The sequence below is a fragment of the Patella vulgata genome, chromosome 5 (assembly GCF_932274485.2).
Source record: "Patella vulgata chromosome 5, xgPatVulg1.2, whole genome shotgun sequence".
Classification (NCBI taxonomy): Eukaryota; Metazoa; Mollusca; class Gastropoda; family Patellidae; genus Patella; species Patella vulgata.
In genome coordinates this window covers 28,361,459-28,383,500 of record NC_065883.2, presented here as the reverse complement: position 1 = coordinate 28,383,500, position 22,042 = coordinate 28,361,459, and the positions used below count along the sequence as shown (strand labels likewise).

The window sequence follows — 22,042 nt, the reverse complement described above, 5'->3', positions numbered from 1 at the left end:
GTATTTAATTATTTTAATTTGTAAGATATAAGTTCCAGCAATTAAAAGATTGAAGAACAATTCCAGACTTATTAGCTATTGAAGAACCTAGCGGTTATAGTACCTTTATCTGAAGACATGTATTACATGTTTTCCATGCTTATGATACAGCTATGTTCTATTAATGGTTGATAAGATAGGTTACTAGACTCTGAAACATATGCTCCTATGGCACCTAAGCTTCATTGGTAAGCGATCAAAGGCCATAACTCAGACAGTAATTATCGGAAATAGTTGGACAGACGGATGACAATACATGTATATATGACCACACTTCTCTGTGAGAATATAAAAAGACTGAAGTACAGCACTGTTTAGATATAATATATTTACTATATATATACAATACAATAACATATCACACTATTAATACGATATGATGAATAACAAAACTGCCCCCCTTTCCTGTAAATTCTAACTAAATGGGAATTATGATGGTCGAGGTTTTAATGTTTGGAGATTTAAGTTTATCTAGGAAGAAATACTGTAAGACTGTAAATGCTGAAGACATATATACCATATTCATTGTAACAACTAACCTTACTCTAATAAGCACCCACCTGCTGGTTTTTCTTAGAAATGTATTAAGCATCCCTCCCTTCTCATCATAATTTGGTTAATAACTAGCCATTAAAAAAAACTAGCCATTTCCATTTTGAATCAATCCATAATAAACCAACTAATATTTTGTTGTTTGGCAAGTCATTACATCAAATATGATAAAGATTAGATGAGCACTGGCAGTGTAAATTCAATTTAATAAGATAACACTATACTACTGCTTGGGCTTGCATTCGATTTCACTAACTAAATTAAATAGGTCCCAGTCCAATGTAAGGGACATAACTCCATTTCTTTAACTGAAAGCTCCATGCATCTGGGAAAAAGTTATAAATGAATTAGTATTCTTTATCATTTTAGTTATTATTTATTTCTATCAGCTAATTTACAATGATAAAGTGTCAATTATTCACTTTGAAATATGGCTGTATTCACACACTAATTATATACACAAGCAGGGGAGATAAAATACATTGCATGATCAAAGTTCACAAAACCGGACTTCATTTACAGAATTGGTTTGAAAGCCATTGATATCTAAGTTTTCATATTACTCATGTGTTCAAATTGATTATTTAAATTAATTAAGAATACAAACCAAATTACAAGGGTAGATTTCTACAAATTTAAAGAGGACAATGGAATAATACTGGCTTGTTTATGTTTGTCGTATGTTACAAAATTGTCAAGTTTTATATGTAAATAATAAACAGAATTAAAGCATATTTTGATTGATATTCCTTTGAGAGATTCAAATTTCACATTAATGTAACTTGTAGGGGATTTAATATCCTTCAAATGACATTCGGTAGCTTATAATGATAACACGAGATAAAACAGTGAAAATTTCAAATACAAGATTCGAGTGTGCTAACAAAAACCACAAATATGTAATGATTTGTTTTAGTACTGTTGTCAAGAAAGCATTTTAAAATAGTATCCATGGGTCTTGGCAGTAGCATCAGTGTAAAGTTCAAATAACTAAAGCTGTAGTGAACTTATTGAAAGTTATACATGAGTTGATGAGGAACAATATGATGGAAAAACAGGTTGCCAGGCAACAAAACATACGCCCACAGCAGCTAAATTGTCTGAGCGGTCGAATAGCGTTGTAATTATAATTTTCATCGTTTGAGGGTTTACAAGGTTCTATAAAAAGAAACAAGGTCCTTATCTCTGGAAGTAATTAACAGAAATTGTTGAAATTTAATAGGCTTCTTCGTTTCACTAATTTAAATGATGCATATAAATTTCATACAGATTGGATGATAACTTTTGTCGTTCGAGCCTTCACAAGGTTCAACAAAGTGAAACAAGGGCCATAACTCTAGATTTTATTAACGGAAATTGCTTAAATTCAATAGGTGTCTTCGTTTCACTAAATCGAATCGATTACTTTTGTTGTTAGAGTGTTCACAAAGTGCAACAAAGTGCAACAAAGTGAAACAAGGGCCATACAGGTAACTCCAGAAGAAATTAATGGAAATTTTTGAAATTAAAATGGCTTCTAATGTAAACAACATATATCAATTTTAAAACAATCAGATGATAAATGTTGTCTGTAGAGTGTTCGCAAGAAATTGTGGACGACAGACTGAACGACAGATGGACAGGGGTGACGGCAATATACGACCCCATTTCTATATGGGCATATAAAAAGACACGGTGGTGGCTTTAAAACAATGAAATAGATATAATATACAAAGTTCATTTGATGATCACAACATTTCTAATATTAAACATCTAACACATATTAAACATAACAGTATTAATAATAATATTAAACCTTACAGTCAACTCAAATTATAACCTGCTGTAGTCTCTCATGACACTTAATATCTTGTTATTAATTACATGACACAACCCAAATTACTTTTGCCAATTTTGGCTCCCTCAATGTGAAAATCACTTCTATGTACATGCATGTTCTTGAATGACACCATTTATAATATATTTTCTCATTGATATTCAATACAAGGTAATTATTGGACCAATTAAGCTGGAAGTTCTGCACAAAATAAGCTGAAAAGAATGACTAATATCACAATATTTGTAAGAATGATGGGAAACCAAATTATCTTACAGATGTTAAATCATCTTTTATCAGACTAGAAATTCATTAGGCCAATATGTTTTTATATAAATGATCATTATCCAATTGTTAATTTCTTGCTTGCATTAACCTTTTTTTATAAATGAAGTCTTACTGTGTATTAATTATATATATTTATAAATCTGACATTATATAATTTCTATAAGTTAAGTATTTAACATAATTTAATTAGTGAATACAATTTTAAGCCCACGGTGAAAAAGACCCAATGTTATAACTTTTATACCTTGATTAGCTGTCAGTCAATAGACCCCATGTTATAACTTTTATACCTTCATTAGCTATCAGTCAGTAGACCCAATGTTATAGCTTTATACCATTATCAGCTGTCAGTAAAAAGTACAGTTTGAGATTAACATATGCTTATTTTAGTTCTATTGTTATGTTTACATGGAGGAGAATTTTGCCAGATCTTAACCAGGACAGACAATTTGGGTGTAATTAGCTATTTTACATGTAGGTTTCAACACTGTGTCTTTTTCAACTCAACTTTTTTCTTTCTCTATAAATCTCTATATCAGTTTAAAAAAACAACTTTTATTATACAATATTTGTCGAGATTTCTCTCTCTAATCTCCATCTATATAAATTGGTAAATTCTTTCGGAATGATTAATTTTAACTCCAATTTATCTCTTGCTTTACAATTATTTTAGGAAACAGTACCTTTGAAAAAGTTACCGTATCCCATCCCCTAAAATCTTCAAAGAGGCATTATCACTTTAAGCTAAAAAACAGTTGTAATTAATTCTGAATAATATATTCAAAAAAAGCTTTCACTCACCTAATTTTTGACAAGTCAAACACTAAGCTACTGAAGAGTAAGGTTGCTGAAAACCACTGAACAGTCCCCACAACACAAGTTTTAGAAAAGTCCAGCCCTTAATTTAGATCAACTGTCAAAATTAACTATTGTAAGCAACCATTTAACTACCATATTTGATACGATTTCTCACACTTCTGTTGATAAAAATTTCAACTTTGTGACCATATCAAAGGATGTGTTGACAGCAATCTGATTACGTTGACAGTTGACAACAGTAGAGATATTTGTGAAACTAAATTTTTCTGCCTTGTGAGTAGGACCGTAAAGCATTTGATAGTTAAAACATGTATATCTCAGCGAAAGCTTGGTAAATTGCTCTCAAATTTTGCATATACACTAATCTGAACAAATCCAAAATAATCTTGTACCATTTGGTGAAAGACTTACAAAGAGATAATGCCTCTTAACATTCATTCTTTTGACATAGTTTTGATGTTTATGAGCTAGAAAGAAATTTTAAATTTCTATAATTCGACCCCTGAAAACCCCCAGGTAAACAAGTACGCTCTGCAGTAACAAGACTTTTTACAATTTTCACAATATATATATATATAAATTACAAGCTTAGCCCGCAATAATTTAAACATCCCATAAAAATATTATCTATTCATCATACATTAAATAATTATTTAGAATAATAGACACGATAATATAAAGTCTTGGATCTCCATAATGAATATGAATTATCAAACTTCAGTAAATATACACCACGGCCTGGATACGTGTGACTACCACAATAAACTTCTTCATGACAATCTCGTCTATATACTGGTATTATTTCATCTGTTGGTGGTCGATCATCTCGCTTTTTACCGCTTTCTACATCAGCTTTAGCATCTGTATATAAAAAGATAAAACAATATACCTTCAAGACACAACTCAGGCAACGAAACATATGACATTGAAAATCAATAGGATTCTTCTCTTCAATTAAATAAACGACCATGATAGGTTAATAATTGCCTACTTTATAAATTTGTGATATTTTAATTTGTATTAGCATCTGTGTATCATTTTCATTTGATGGATAACCCTTCTTATAATGAAGAAACCAGTCATCAAGGACAGGGAAACAATCATAAATTATTGATATCATTAACATATTATGAAATCATCGTTTTTCAAATTTAATAAAATTTATTGAAGAACACTGTCAGGTGCATGGACATTTATGAAGGCTTCTGAAGAGAGAGAGAGAAATGGGGTTTAACGTCCAATCGACATAAACTAGGTCATTTCGGGACTAACACATGGTTCAATTTTATTTCAATCATTCGCTTGCGCGTAGAGGTCTTTAGCAGTGGGAGGAAACCAGAGGACCCGGAGAAAACCCACGAGGTTGGACAGGAAGGCTTCTGAAAATCAAAAGTGTAAGGCCCTCAGATGAAAAGTCTACTGACCTTCACCCTGTGCTTGCTCTTCGTCTACATCTTCTTCATCACTAGATTCACTAACATGTACACTAACGTTATTATTTGGTGATTCCGTCCACTCAAAATACAAACCAAAACCAATATCATAATAATCTGTACCAAACTCCCAGAATAAACAACTACCATCTTCATGTGTCGGCACCCGAACCTGAAAATATAGCATTTATATGTAAATATTTAGTAGATAGGAAATGAAACATAATCCCACAAACAGCTTTATCTTCAGAACCTTGTTGAAATTTCGTCAGGATTTTAATTTTTGTGTGAAATATCAAAAAGCATATTTAGGCCTAACCTTTTTAATTAAAAAATATTTCAAGTCTGTAATAACTCTACAGTCTACATGTCATAACTACCAAACATAGTTGAAATTTTTGATAATTCCCTGTACTGATACAAACAATGCATCTAAATTTAATACAATTGGGATGCTAACTATGTCTATACAAAATTCTATATGATCAAGTGCAATTACTTTTAATTATTGGCATTTAAAAAATTTAATAGTATTTTTTTTCCCAATAATTAAAACAAGCCTAAATATATAAGCAGAAAATCACTAGGTTACTTCTCACTTCCTAAATATTCAAAAACATTTTAAACATCATGTGTAATAAATCTGACGATGAGTAAATTCAATAGGAGAAAAAGTAAACAATTCACACAACATTAACAACGTAATTTTTGGACTAGCATACAGTAATTGTTATTTCATTAATTCACTTGAATTTTTTTGAATGCCGAGTTCTCGTAATAGAAACCATTCCATGTAATCTACAATGCCTGTGTTAAATAGCCTACGATACTATTAATATCGCGATATAGGAAATAAATTTAAAATGCTGTTAGATTTTGAAAGTCTTTCACTGTGAAAATTCAAGGCCTACTTTTACTCTAAATGTGGTGTTTTCTCGGTCAATTGAACGGATTTCATTGCTGTCATGCTTAACGTGGAATCCTAAAAACTCCCATACTGAATTTGGTGAATTCATAATGAAAAAATTTCAGCTGGCTGGCTCGTATGGCCACAACAATCTCAACCAATGAAAAGCTTTCTCGTTGGCACGTCAGTCATAGATTACAGAACGGCAAAGTAAATAGCAGTACGAAGTTTTTAGTGTCAAACATTAACATACATTGAAAATATGTGTGGATCAACATATGCATTATGTACAAATCGCCATTCTTATACAGTAATTTTATTACAAATTGCATATTATTGACATATATACACTCAAAGCCATTAAAAACGCAATGCCAAATTCAAAGTTTATTTACTGCAACAACTTGATAAGGTCGACGGCAGCGTAACCCAAGAGCAGCAAGACGCCTTCGAACTGTTCGAGGGCTGATCTGACGTTGTTGTGTTCCAACAGTTCTCCTGGCAGTAGCAGTAGCTGACTGGAGAGCGGTTGTTACAGGTGGCACTCCAGGTCGGGGTCGATCAGCAATTCTTCCAGTGGCATGCAAGCGTTGTCTGAGTCCAGCAATGGTCGATGAATGGACATTGAAGTGTCTGGCGACGGCTACATGTACCAGTGAAGCCCACTGATTCAGCATGCCAATAGCTCTGTTCCGAATTGATAAATGTTGAAATTTTGATCTGTATTTAAAGATCCAGAGTGCAGTGAATGCACGTGCAAAATGTGTGACATGGGACTGCTTAAAATCGTGAAAAAAGACAAGTGTTGCGTTTGCACAAACAAAGTTCATTACCGAGACCTGATATTGGGTTCAAACCCAGAACTCCACAAAAAGAGACCCATCACAAGTTTCACCTATGTGCCATAAGATAGAAAGCCCAAGAAAATGTTTACCAGAAATATTTCACGAATTAGGCATTGCGTTTTAATGGCTTTGAGTATATATGTTTTTTCCCACATTATTCAAGTGTGTAATTTGAACGCAACTTAATTTCCAGCACGACCTGCTTAACCAGACTGATATTTTCATCGTGATGAAATAGCTATAATAATAAGCCACTTCATGCGTCAAAAACGTCATAACACTCCCTGAAAGAAAAAAAGTTATTTTGCTCATGGACTTATTTACGCATTTAGAGGAATATTAATGTATTTTTGTGAAATTATTATTTGGATAACGAATCGCGATATGGACACTGATTGTATTGTACATCGTGGATTTTTAAAACATCGCGGTTCATCAATGAATCATTGCAGTCCTAGTGTTAAACCACTCCCTCCTCCCCAACCCCACAAGATTCAATATGATTCACTGCCTCTCTCTCTGTAAATAATTATACAAATAGTTACTGGAGTGATTACAATTATCAACAAAATACAAGACAGGACAAAATTCAATGAAACAGACAGAAAATAAACAAGGGAATGGGATGGAGTTTAAAATATCTTGAAAACACAATATTTATGTCACTTTAAGACTTTCTTTTATATGGTCAAGTGTGCAATTCTAAGTAGAAGATTTTGACAGTATTTCTACACACTTTGCACCAAATTCAAACTATCAAGCATTCTTTTACATATGTGAAGGTATGTAGATAATACATCAATAAAAGATTATGGCTGTACTTGCATTTAGTTTCACTGACTCAATGATAAAAGAAAAGCTCTACTTTCTGATGCGTACAGAGGTGCACCCTGTTTTTTTTGCCATCTGAAGTACTAGTCCACATTTTCTATGAAATTCCAGATGTTTTATTCGAATAATTTATCAGTAGTAACAAACATACAAAAGGCTTTCATTTTAAAAGTTGAAATATTATTTATAATTTAAAATTTTCTAATATAACAAGAATGTGGTGAGAAAAGAAAATAAGGCAGCACACAGTTAAAATGTCTTTATTAGTAAATAAATGAAGTGCAAAATGATTCTTTATCATTGTGAATTATTACTAGTAGTTTTATGTCTATATATCTTATTTTTAAAAAATAATTACCTATTCTGATTATATATATTATAATATTAGATCATGTTATAAAGATTGAGAAGGTTTTTTAAAAAAAGAAGAAAACAAAAAACTATTTTAAAGAAATCAAATTTTATTTTAATAGTTATATCATTATTGCTATGTATTAAGAATTCTTTGTAACTAATGCCATGCTTTTAGTCACAATGATATGCTAAGCTATTCTATCATTCAATACTCACTGTCACAGTCTCCCCTGATCCTACTTTAATTATAGAATCTTTATCATTTCGTAGCGAATCTTTCAACTCTTTTATTTCTTTCCTCGTCCACATTGAGGCTGCGGCAAGGGGAGGTAAGTCATCTACAAACACAACGAGAGACATGGATTAAAACGTGACATAAACACTCACCGTGGCTGTAGCAAGACAGTTGATTTTTAACACCTGTTCTTTAATTGGTCTGATCTCCTCTTTAAATGAACTAAGTTCAGGGCGTGTCCATAGTGACGCAGGTAGGATCTCAGGGGTGAAAGGTCGATATGCTGAAATGGTGAGGTTAGGGTAGCAAGCATCAATATATATTTACAAGTGAAGTTTATGCTGTAAAAGCAAAGATTATTACAGATAGCCTAGGTGGTGTTGGGCTGTTTCATTTGGAAATGACTTATGGGTGGGAGAGCAGTGTTTTGACATTGTCATTTAGTCTAGGCTTGGGGAAAAAATAAAAAAAAAAGGTTGCTTTTTTTAATCTGGTTACTTTTATTTCTTACATATCCCCAGTTTCTATTGCATTTAAAATAGCTCACTAATACGGGCGTCCCGGATTCGATCCACGTGTTTGCACAGAAAGTTCCCCACGATTTACCAAGGCAGTTTTCCTATGTCGTCAGTGGGTCTAGCAAGGAAATGCCTCAAGTCATTCAGATGAAATGAAAAACATAGGTCCAGTTGACATGCACATAAAAAAAACCTTGACAATCGGAATTTGTATGTCCGTCGTTCTTTAGTCCAAGTTGGTGCAGAAAAGCAGGACTTTAACCCCATTTCATGCATTTAAAGTATGCTCAGTTGTGCAAGTTTCAGGCCAGCAGGACAGTGAAGTCCTGTTGTAAAATACACATTTTAACCACAGCCCTACTAAATATATCCCATCAGTCTGTCTATAAAATTCCAGTTCTGTTCCTTTTGCTTTTGACCAAAAACCCTATTTAAAGGCTTAAAAACAAAGTCACATATCGGGTAAATGATGACAGTATCTGAAATGAGTGTTGAAAGTAGTACACTTATTCTATTTGTTACAGTCCTAGTTTTAGTAATCGGACACAATATAGTAGAGCTGGGTGATATTTCGATATAAAACCGTCATAGAAATAAAAAACATCAAAAATACCAACTTCAGAATAATATAAAAAAACCGAACATACTGCAATATATCGCGGTTTTGATCTTTCCGGATGATATTTAACATAAATATTGAAAAAATGTCTTCCTTTTTATGTTATTTACGACATTTTATTGCTTAATGATGAATAAATAGCAACAAATACTGTTATAAACTCCTTCGTATTCATTCCACGAAGTTAGCAAATGTCGATAAAGAACCTTATTTACGTCACATGGCTTCTCTCTCTCTCTCTCACTTTTCCACCCGACCAATACCGTTAAAAGTATCCCTGCTTCTACTTATTGATTTTCAGATTGAATTAAATATAAATAAGGCCAATTATATTGAGAGTTCCGGTAGACTGATTATCATTCAGTGTCAGACGTGTCATGGCTGTTCGTGATTCGGAAAAAAATATTTGACTAAATAAATCAATGAACACTTTTTGACATAGTACTTACATTTTATAGTATAATTTAGTATTTTTGCATTGCATAATGCATTTTCAAAAAGGCATGCGCTTGAGTGAGAAAAACGAGTTTGCCAAGGATACATGAATAGCATCCAATGATTCCAATTGTACCCGTATGGGTAGTTATAAAAATTATGCATGTCTGGAAGAACACAGGCTTTTTTAAAATGTCTTTTGTGCCTCCTTCATGTAAATATTCTTAATTTAAATAAAATATCATAATTAATATACTGCAAATTTAAAATTTTAATAAACAACATAGACCAATATTTTTAACAAGTTTTCATGGCTATAAATAGATCTGTGTTTGAAATCATTAAATTTTGTTTTAAATTTTCAAAATATATCGCAATTTCTGTTTCCAGGGATATTGCCCAGCTCTATAGTATAGCCTCAGTTTATTACATATGTATCAGTTTTGGTTTTATGTAATCCATCGAATAGACTTTGAAAAAAATTTGAAAATGTGTGAACCAAACTTACGAAATAGCAAAGAAATCTATTCAGCCATTCCGAAGAAGATCTTTTTTTAAGGAATCAATCGAATTGGGTTTAAGCATGTGATCTGCCTATAGATATTGGGTGATCACAACATAGTTATCAAATTTTGTTAAAATTCCATAGGGCAGATTAGGAGAAAAAGTCGGGGGGGGGGGGGGGGGGAAGGGACACAATGGTTAAAAGAAAAGCAAAGAATAGTTCTGAAACATGATGATGACGATAAAACCAATTTATGTTGACATTAGGGAGAGGGGTTTTACATAGGCTAAGCCTGTTCCCCAATTCCATTCCGATATCCTGAATAAAAATATTGTTTAAAAAAAAATCATGACATATAAAGTTCAGTAATCTCAAGCTGAAAAACAATATATAAATTACCGTCTCCATCTGTGCCATCTTGTAACCTAGCAACATGATTAACATTATTGAGCTGATTATCATGATCTTGTCGTAATGATTGATTATGGGTGGTTGTTGTTGTAGTTGTTGTTTGTTGTTGTATTTGTTGTTGTTGTAACATTTGTTGTTGATAAACTTGTTGCATGTATTGTTGAAAATGTTGTTCTTGTAACTGTCGTATTAACTCATCTTGCTGAAAAGAAAGGGACACAAAACTGAGTTTCAATTTTTCATTTGACAGATAATCTCAGACATGTTTACTAATAACAACAGTCACTTTCGACAGAAATTACGACTTTCCGAAAAACTAGTTCTTGGCTTTGTCCCAGATTTTAGCATACATAAAATATTATGTACAGGGATTCAGTGAAAATCTGATGCATTAACTACACCAACATGACCACTGGCACCAAGTAAACAACCCTGATACAAAAATTGAAAAATATAAACGGTATGTACTTGACAACCGTAAACTGCCTCATTTTTATCAGGAACTGGTTACCATTAACTCTTATAGATATGTTTGAACTGAATTAAATCCATTCTTTCATGGATGATAAGTATCTTGGTTACTACATTCAGCATTGACAAAGAAATGACTGAAATGATACTTTATAGGAGTTGGAACTTGGAAGGAAGAGCATTCACATAAGAACTAAACAGAGAAAAAGAAAAATGGGGTTTAACGTCCACTCAACACAAACTAGGTCATTTCGGGACTAACATATGGTATAAATTTATTTCAATAGAACTAAACAATTTGTGCTTTCATCTGTAGATTGAGACGAAAGTTATTGTAAAGGATTTACTGAGAACCAGAAAATTTTTTTGTATGTACGTACCATTTGTGTATTAGCAGGATATTGTTGCTCAGCATATTGACGGAACTGTACTTCGGTTTGTTGATTTAATGCTGCTCGAATCTGAATCCTGTAACAAACATAATATTACTCTGTTTAAACCATTGATATTTCTCAAAATATGATGTCTTCCCCGACTACTCTAAAATATGTTACCCCTGGCCGCACCAAAATATGATGTATGTCACCCCAAACACGTAAAAATAATATTTTACCCAAACTGACTGCACTAAAATATGATGTTACCGTGCTTAAAAAACTATTCTAAAACATGTAACAGTACACTCAGCGACTGCTCGAAAATATGATGTTACCCAAGCTTACTTCATTAAAATATGATGTTACCCAAGCTGACTACATTAAAATATAATGTTACTCTGCGTTTGCTCGAAAATATGATGTTGCTCCAGGCTGACCGGACTATAATATGTTCAATTTTATTGGTGTTTTGATGTAGGACTTTTGTAAATGTGTATACCTTCCAAGAAAACATCGAGACTTGATTAGAAGGATAACAAATCAATAGAAGAACATGTATATATAGACTCAAACATATTCATGAATAACTGTGCATGAAGGTCCTCTACATTGGGCCTTCTCTATTATTTTTCATGCCTTAAAATAAATCAAATTTGGTTGCTGTTAAATCCTATCTAATTCCATCTACCACAACCCCAAATCCCCATCTATATTAACTGCTTTGTGGATTCTAGCATGTTACCAATGGACATATATTATATTACTGGTAATAATAATGTTTACTTACTGTTGTTCTACTTGTCTCTGTCTTTCTACCTGTTGTTGTTTTTTAGCCTCATCTTCTAATTCTTGGCGTTTTCTTTCTTCTTCTTCATGTAATCTTTTCTCTTCTTCTTCTTTTCTATACAAATTTACAATTCAACATTTTAGAGAGTTTTTCAACTCTCTGTTGGATGGAAAGTTAACAAATAAATGTCTGTAGTAAAATTTGTCCTATAAGCTGAATATAAACAATTTACTACATGGAAAATTCTTTTAATAACTACAAACTTTGTTGTCATTCACATACGACCAATGCTGACTGTAGACTATCTTCAAAGGGAGGCTTATGTCGACTTTGCAACTAGTTCCAGTTAGTTGCAAGTGTGCTTATTATGTCAATCATTTCAGTACCTGGGGACAACTGAGAGCAAATGGATTAGGAGCACTTATGTCGACTCCAAACTAATAGCAATTACACTTAACATGTGACTGTTAATTTAAGAAATCATGTGATCAACAACGTGGCGAATACTTTAGAAGAAGCTGCACACCAAAGGTAAGGTCAGTCTTGCCACAATTCTATTAATACATTATTGTCGACATCATCAACATAATATAAGTGGGTGCCTTCCATTTTGCTTATTTATAAAGTCACGTCTCTTATCACATGATGTTATTTCCATAGAAACGAGTTGACACCAGTTGTAAAATCCCTAATATTGATGGCCACTAGTTGCCGCTAGTTGAAGCATGGGCAACTGGCTTCAACTGACTGGAACTATTTGCTTTGAGTTTACCGGGTAGTTATATTCTCAATCTGTTTAAAACACAAATCCTATTGCTTTTCGTTTTTTAGTTCAAAATTTCATTTTACTTGTCTTTACTACACTAGGATCTGAAAGAGTTGTTATATAACCCACGTTGTGGTTGATGTGAGGGATTAGCCAATGAAACGGTCCGTTGCAAGGAGTTCTTGGCGTGCGATGTTCGGAACTGTGGGTCTCTTACTAGAAACATCAACACTGATTGGTTAATCAAATGTCTGAAATCATAGGGTAAAAAGCTGCCCTGACGCAACCTCCCACCACAACTGATCAGATCTTCATGTAGTAGAGGATGTATAAAAAAAGAAGGAAATGAAATATAGATCTGTATTTTAATCAGATTGTTATAGTCTTCAATTGATCTTTTTCAAAACAATATGATTTGTGGGTGATCTGTACAAATTTTGTGAACAAAATTACTTGTGTTTAATGTGTATTCTGTAAAATATTTTTGAGAATTGGAAATGACTTCTTCATGTGTATTTTTTGATATAAAATCTTGCACATGTACTGTACATGTATTCAAACCTACAAAAATTTGTAAACATAGTGAATCATGTTCTGTCAACTTACTGTTTTCTAATTTGTTCTTCTTGTTCTGTTTTCAAAGCTTTAACATACGGTTGAAATAAATTACATGTGGAATTTAATGACTTGATAAACTCTTCCATTGCACATTCCTTCGACATATCTCCTAATGACTGCCATGCTTGTCTGTAAAGAGAAGAAAATAGATATAATCAATCAAGAGTAAAAACAAAGATAGGTTGCCAGACAATGAAACATACGCCCACCATAGCTAAATAGTCCTAGCAGCCAACAAGGGTTGCCACAGTTTATTGTTTTGTAGGTAATGGGAGAATTTACAAGACACTGATATCAATTTCATATCGTCTTTAGTGTGTTCATAAGGTTCAATAAAGTGAAACAAGGGCCACAACTGTAGAAGTGTTAAGAGAAATTGCTGAATATAATAGGCTTCTTATTTTACTAATCTATATAATGCATATATATTTAATAATATCTGATGATGACTTTTGTTGAGGTCCACTTACAAGGTTCAGCAAATTTCATACAGATCGGATGATAAGTTTTGTTGTGAGAGAGTTCACAAGAGGTTCAACAAAGTGAAACTAGGGTGAGAAGTCTAGTCGTTCAAGCATTCACAAGATTCAACAAAGTGAATCAAGGGTCATAACTCTAGAAGTTATTACTCGAAATTGCTTAAATCCAAAGACTTCTTTGTTTTAGTAACTTAAATAATGCGTCTAAATGTAATACAGATTGGATGATAACTTTAGATGCTAGACAGCTAAATTCAGACAGCTCTTATTAACCCTAGCCTGTTGGATTTAGAAAAATACTGGAATGGGGCAGGATATAACATGTTTTCAATACAAGAATTCTGCCATTTTGTCATATGATTTGATGTGATTATCACATAATAAATAATAAACTTTTATAGTTCTATCAGGCTAATCATCATTAATTATCAAGAAATCCTTTGTCGACAACCATGGCTTCAGTAGATTAACAAAAATCAAGTGTGGGCTGGTGGGCTGTGGCTGTGAATTTGATTGATATGAACACATGTAAAGTGTGAAATCCGATGAGCTTTATTACTATTATTGAATGTGAAACAACACTAATGAATATATTCAATGTTATACTGAGGCTCAAATGTGTTCATGTATACAGTATATTATTGATTTTAAAGGTAAACTTATTATTATGCCTAAATGCCTCAAGTCGATTATATTCATACCCATCATATAAATAGATAGTCAAATTCTAGGGCAAATAACTGGTCTGAAACCACCCATTCTATCCGTAGAAAAATAACAAGGTTGGAATCACAGGATCTGTACCTTTTCCCTTTCTCTACTTTTTCTTAAATAGTAACTCTTATTTGGCCAACAAATTTTTACTTGATTGTTCTCTAGGATCATTGTACTTTCCAACAAGACCTTTTGATGAAATAATTCCACGCTTTCAAAAAAAGGCATTTTTCCCACCTTGTCAGAGATAGGTGGAATCAAAGGTCGAGAGATGGACAAGGACCCTACATGTGGTAACTTTTTGGCACCCAAAATGCTTTCCAGATTAAAACTACTCTTTTTTTAATACAGTCATGTCACAGTCCTCCGGCACTTACTAATATAAGTGATACATATAATATGTAGATATCAACCAATGCCTACATGTAGCTGTATATCTTATTGCAGTCGTTGTTGTTTAGAGGACAGCTGAAAACAGCTCCCCTTAATCAACAAATTGAAAAATCGCTTGCCTAAAAAAACTCTCCCAGTTTCGATAAGAAAAGTCATTTAGAAATTAAGGAGAGTGATCTGATTTTAAGGAGAGTGATTAGTTGTGCGTATGGGGAAATAGTTCTGAAGATCAATAATCTCTGTCACCCAGAACCTCCTAGTTTTCAACGTACGGGGGGTCTGGGACCATTGTCAATATTTGACGTAAAGTTCATTGCCATGTTTAACCGGGAGTTTGGTTTTTAATGTGGTTGTTTATCTTTGGCCAAGTCAAGTAACAGTTGCACCCCTTCCCGCAATAAATCCCATAATTCTTGCATCAATATAAACAAACATGAATCGTGACGACGAATTAGGATTAATTTAAAAAACATAGATAGGCCCATGAAGAGAGATATTGAACTGGCATGCAGCAATCAAATGGATTATTTAAAATGGCATTCTTAAATGAATTCCATGGACGTTATCATCTTGTTTTAGGACAAGTTACCTCCCTTAGACATTTATGATAATGTAAAAGACCCGGATAATCTAGCCAATGACCTATTTTTCTTAAATGTTGACAACGCATCCAGACTAATATTTGTAAAATATTTTTCTGGATGATAGAGACTAGAAGATCACTATGTTCTGAATGTAATGGGGTCATTCTTGATGTCATAAATGATAATAAACCGCCCATGACTTTGTAAAGGAGTGCGATTTTCAATTTTAAGTTATATGTGATTGAATAATAAATAAATCACAATATATTGAGTGGTCTTTTAGTTTAATTTGGTCCGAGTGGGCTTCTAAGTAAATAAATAACAATACATTGACTGATTGAGTAGTCTTATTATTTCTATTTGGTCTCACTGACTCCGTGCTCTTCTGTCTCAGAATGTGTTTTGGTCTGAGTGGTCTTCTTATCTTGGTCCGAGTGGTCTTCTATCCTGGCCAGAGTGGTCTTCTATCGTGGTACGAGTGGTCTTCTATCGTGGTCCGAGTGGTCTTCTATCTTGGTCCGAGTGGTCTTCTATCTTGGTCCGAGTGGTCTTCTATCTTGGTCCGAGTGGTCTTCTATCTTGGTCTGAGTGCTCTTTGGTCCAAGTTATCATGCATTCAAACAATTGACCAGTAATGCTTATTCCATATATTTCAGTGTGTTGACTAACTTAGAATGTATTGTTAAATTAAATGGAAGTGAAATGAAATGAAATGGGGCTTAACATCCTACTGTTCTGCTCCAAACTGGGCTAATGAAGACGGGCATACGCCATACAGTGTGCTATGAGGGAAATTTTGCCCGGACAGCGGCACTACGGCCTACCCTTAAATCAAATTCCAACTGTCAAGGGATCTTTATGTGCACGCCAATGTGTACACAGGACCTCAGTTTTTTGTACCATCAGAACAACTAGACCGCTGTCCTTGTCAGGCCCTCCGTCCTGCATCACTGACAAGGGGGAACCACGCTGGAAAATCTGGATGAACTTTCTCGGCCAATGCAGGGAACGAACACCTGACTGCCAGGCTAGCGGGCCTGCATCTTACCCACTTAGCCACCGTGACCCCCATTAAATGGAAGAACAGTGAATATAAAACATACAAAACAACTATCATTTATATTTAAAATAATTGCTTGAAAATAAAAAAATAAAAAAAAAAAAAAATCTTGCCCATAAATGTTCTACTGGTACTTTATTCATGAAAATCTTGACAAAATGATACATTGAAACAATGACACAATCGTAATTTTAAGAGAATAAAAAAAACCCCCAAAACAACTAAAGTAAAATTAGTCACTATTATTTAGCCTTAGAAAAAGTAGAACATACTGTTTCAATTGTATTTGCACATCATGTCCTAAGGGGCACCTGATGACAAGCTTCACTCCATTTTGTAGTTTATACTAGTAGTAAGGTGTAAATGGAGAGCATAAATGAATAAATGTATATAAAATTGGGGTGAACGATCACATCTATGTATCATGTGTGATTTTCTCAATCTAGACAAATCTACCTACTGAATAAATTCACACATCAAAGGAATTTCCCCGACACTTGGATTTTTCAAACAAATCAAATGTAAATAGATTAATATTTCTATTTCTAAATGCAAATCTAATTTTATTGAAAACTGTTGAATGTAAAGATAATATCACACATTATGATAATAATATGTGTTAAAGACTCATAAGTGACAGAGCAAAGGTAACTTTTAAAGCGAAGCGAAATTCAATGGAAATGTTTAAATACATGTACATGTTTTATGTAGGTCTAGTAGAACAGAAACTATACTCTGCTGCACATATTGTATTATACATTATACACAATGAGCAATACACCTGTGCACTCAGTATACATCTGACAGAACAGCTAACTAATGCAAACTAAACTCAATTATATTATACATCATATATGTCTGTCATCAACTGATGGATAACTTATTTATGAAATGAAATGAAATGGGGTTGGTTCAATGTCCTACTGTTCTGCTCCCACTTGGCTAATAAAGACGGGCATATGCCATACAGTGTGCTATGAGGGAAATTTTGCCCAGACAGCAGCACTATGGCCTTCTCTTATATAAAATTCCATCTGCCAAGGTATCTTTTACGTGCATGCCAATGTGTATACAGAACCTCGGTTTTTCATCCCATCCGAATGACTAGACAGCTGCTCTTGTCAAGCCCTCCGTCCTGCACCACTGACAAGTGACATGGGGAAACCACATTGGAAAATCATGATGAACTATCTCGGCCAATGATAGCTTATTTATAACCATGAACTATGAGGTCAAGACGGTAAATGTGTCTATAAACCTTGATTTTTTGCTTTAATTGTCTAAATTACTATCCAAAGATCACTATCCAAAGCATATAAATTCAAAATTTTATTACTATAGCTTGGGCCATTGCTGAGATACCCCCACAAAGTTACCACCAGTGTTCACATCACAAGAACAAATTTACCAATCAAACTTTATTGAAGGGACCGTACACAGATTTTTGTCAAAAATTTATATTTTTATGAAAGCTTCTAGTTCTTCTAGTGCAATTTTAAGATCTTTATGATGTTTTTATCAAATTTTATATATTTTTATAATGTTTTTATCAGTTTTTAACTGCACCAACAGTAAATAACTTATCTCCGATTCCATGAAGTAGTGTTCAGCCAGTGTTATGCGGATAAGAACGTCCCACCAGTAGCACTGGTGGTATTAATGGTTGCAGTAATCTTCTCCTATGTTCATACAGGGCTCTCACAAGACTATGTGGCGCCCCATACATGTAGCAAACATTTCAGTGCCTTGGTTTTCAAAGATTTCCGATAATTACTGAGTGCTAGAGTAATGGCCCTTGGTCCTCTGTGAAAAATCTTGTGGGCACTCTAGAGGCTAAGAAGCCTATCAATTTTCAACGATTTCCAATGATTATGGCAACTGATATTAAATGTTTTGTATGCTAAATGTTAGAACAGGGCAGAACTAAAAGCCAGATGAGTTGTTACTCATAATCAGATTTTAGTGCATTGTAAATGTTTTCATTTCTGACCAAAGAAATAAATGTGCGATAACCCTTGTTGACTCCCCGGACAACTTAGCTGCTGTAAGCGTATATATTTCGTTGCCTGGCAGCCTATCTTTTATATTTTTAATCCTTTATCTAAATAACTATTTATAAAATATCAACTTATAAGTAAAAATTTTATGTTTATTTCCCATTCAACTCAACATTTGATCGAAAAACCGTAATATATCTTGGAAAAATCATAATTCTACCCTGATGGGTTTTTGTTTATACATTACGTATATATATAGTATGATTTGTTCATACACATGGAACTGTCATTGGCAGAATGCGATTGTGATATAAACAAGTAGATTAGATCACAATGTAGTGTAAAAATCATAAAACATTGCAATTCAATTTTTATTAAAGATACATTATGGGAGATTCGATAATGAGTTGGCAGTTCTCACTATAATAGTTAAAAACTAGATAATGTAAAGGCAATTTGCTGAAAATTTCATTCAAATTGATCCACTATGAACCGAGAACTAAGCGGTTGAAATTTCCGGCTAGCCTTGATCATTACTAAAGTCAGTATGATAAACAGCATAGTCTTAATTATCCATTTAATCAATAAAATCGTGAAGGAAAGTTATGCAGTAAATCGGCTCATAATCCACTAAAGATAGCAGGCTAGCGATGCCATGTAGAGTTGATTATGGTCTGGATAGGTTAATTAATGTCTAATTAATAATTTAGATAACATTTCAAGCCTAAAGAAAGACCTGCAATAGACAGATTTAGCTCTTGCATAATGTATGTTTAAGATTGAAGAATACATGCAAGATTATTTAGTTATTACCTTCGATCATTACCAACTACATCTAAAAATCCTACATCTGGTGATGTATCATTACGAAACTTGCCAAACACAACCTGTTTCGTGTAGGCTACCAGTTTCAGTTTATCTTTATATGTTAACTGTAAGGCTTTCCCTTCTTTTTCTGAAATATGAAACGATAAATATTTATTAACCATTAATTCAAATGCTCAAATTTCTATTCCTGTCTTATCATTGAATACACCAGAGCTTACCCACTTTAAAGTCACAAGTGTTTAACTATAATGTTCCCTGGAAATTTCAAGCCTGGAAAGGTTTCCTCATGTGCAGTGCCTGGCAAGGAACAACATCTAGCTGATGGCATGTAATCGATTCAAAGCCTTAGGAATCAATGCGAGAATCGTGAGAAAGTGAATTGCAATAGATCGATTCAACGATATGTCGTGCCAGTACCAATAGCATTCATGTAAAATAACACTTAAATAATGATTTGTTGTACCTGACAAAATGTCAGGTGTAACTGAACTAGGACCAGACATTTTGTATCTAACATGTATTAATAATATCAATAAAAACACAGATAGAAGATACATCTTTGGTAGACAAAATGACAGGCACCAAAGGGATCATGCATGACAAAGTCTGAATTTGTGCCTTATTAATGTCTGTGACAATGTGACAGGTGCTTTATTTCCAGGCTTGCAAATATGAGTTTACTGCATTTGTAGCTGATCCGGTTGCTTAAATAAATGAAATGAAATGGGGTTTAACGTCCTACTGTTTTACTCAGAACTGGGCTAATGAAGACGGGCATACACCATACAGTGTGCTATGAGGGAAATTTTGCCCGGACAGCGGCACTACGGCCTACTCTTATATCGAATTCCAACTGTCAAGGGATCTTTTACATTCACGCCAATGTGTACACAGGGCCTTGTTTTTTTGTCTCATCCGAATGACTAGACAGCTGTCCTTGTCAGACTCTCCGTCCTGCATCACTGACAAGGGGGAACCACGCCGGAAAATCTGGATGGACTTTCTCGGCCAATGCAGGGATCGAACACTCGACCTCCAGGCTAGCGAGTCAGTGTCTTACCCACTTAACCATGTGATCCCCCCCCCCCCCCAGGTTGCTTAATAAATCTATCGTACTTGATACGATTAGATCATTAGGAGCATGCAGGTAAATTGGTGAAATATTGTAAAGCCTATGGCTTAACAGATTACTATTAGGTGGACTGTAAAAACAAAATATTTAAAATTATCGAAATCAAAATGTGAAATGTCAATAAAATTGTCAGGAGACTTTTATAATTAGTAAAATCAAATTGACAGATGTGAACAATTATTTAATTGAACTATAAGTATTGCTTGTAGGCTACTCGTGGACAGTTATAATCATATTCATGATATCAATAATTGTGAAGTTTATTCATGAAAATATTCAGAACATTTTTTATGACTTCCTGTCCAGAAATGTGATGTTTTTCGGCGTAAAAATAGCAATTTACCTTTAAAAAACTTCAAGGCGATTTTATAGAGTTCTTCAAGTGGAAAACCCCATTTAGCAGAATACTCATCTAGGATCGTATTAGAATTTGAGTTGGCATCTTTATCGTCAGTGACATTTAGATTTTCTACACCGTTCACGATAGTTTCTGTGTCAGCCATGTTGGCTTCCCTCGGCCACGTATGATCGAGGCTGTCATTTAGCCTCGTTCTCACAAGTAGGTTATTATACTATATAGGTCAAAACCGAAAGTAGAGTTTTATTGATCGGATAATAACCATGGCAACCGTTGGTAATTAAAAAATCATTTTTCGTAATTTGATGTACGGGGTATGTCATTAAATAAAATAAGCAGTTAAATTTTTTCAACATGGAATAAGTTTTTTCTATGCCTTGATATAGTTATTTGTGATGGTAGAACTTTGTAATTTTTTAATACTAATAGCCATGATGATGGACATCATTTGGCAATGTCAGTGAGGTAAAATCATTATACACCTAAGGCAAAGTGGCATTTGTACATTTGATTTCTTTTTTCAAAAGTATGCACGACCTTAGCTGCACAACCATTGTATCCTTGTCTTTGGTACTGTCCTCTTACCATTACTAATGCATGCGTATTATTTGATAACCAAGAATTGATTTGATTCATATGTGTATGCACAAAACGTTCAACTGGTCTTCACAAAGCACCTGACTTAACTAGGAAATGATATTAAAATATTGCAAATGACTGTATTATTCTTTTACTGGCATTAAAATACACTATGCTAAAGTAAGAACAATCTTTACAGAACAACTTACATCAGTCATGTTTGACAGGTACATAGGTTATTTCACATTATTTAAGGTATTTAAGGTATCTGGCTTGAGCTTACTGAGATATT

General features: G+C 33.6%; 1 protein-coding gene across 2 annotated transcripts; it reads right to left on the bottom strand.

Moving 5' to 3' along the window:
• Positions 1–349: 349 nt before the first annotated feature.
• LOC126820926 (Golgi resident protein GCP60) lies at positions 350–21,340 on the bottom strand. Of its 2 annotated transcripts, none has more exons than XM_050549109.2 (9): positions 21,157–21,340; positions 19,667–19,808; positions 13,615–13,755; positions 12,243–12,356; positions 11,459–11,546; positions 10,596–10,809; positions 8,272–8,402; positions 4,939–5,119; positions 350–4,375 (listed from the first exon to the last, which is right to left on the bottom strand). In XM_050549109.2, the coding sequence occupies exons 1-9, from the start codon at positions 21,314–21,316 to the stop codon at positions 4,164–4,166; spliced, it is 1,383 nt and encodes a 460-aa protein (XP_050405066.1). In that variant the 5' UTR covers positions 21,317–21,340; the 3' UTR covers positions 350–4,163. The 2 variants fall into 2 exon arrangements, with proteins under 2 accessions (XP_050405066.1, XP_050405067.1); XM_050549110.2 differs by lacking the exon at positions 8,272–8,402 and adding an exon at positions 8,101–8,222.
• Positions 21,341–22,042: the final 702 nt, after the last annotated feature.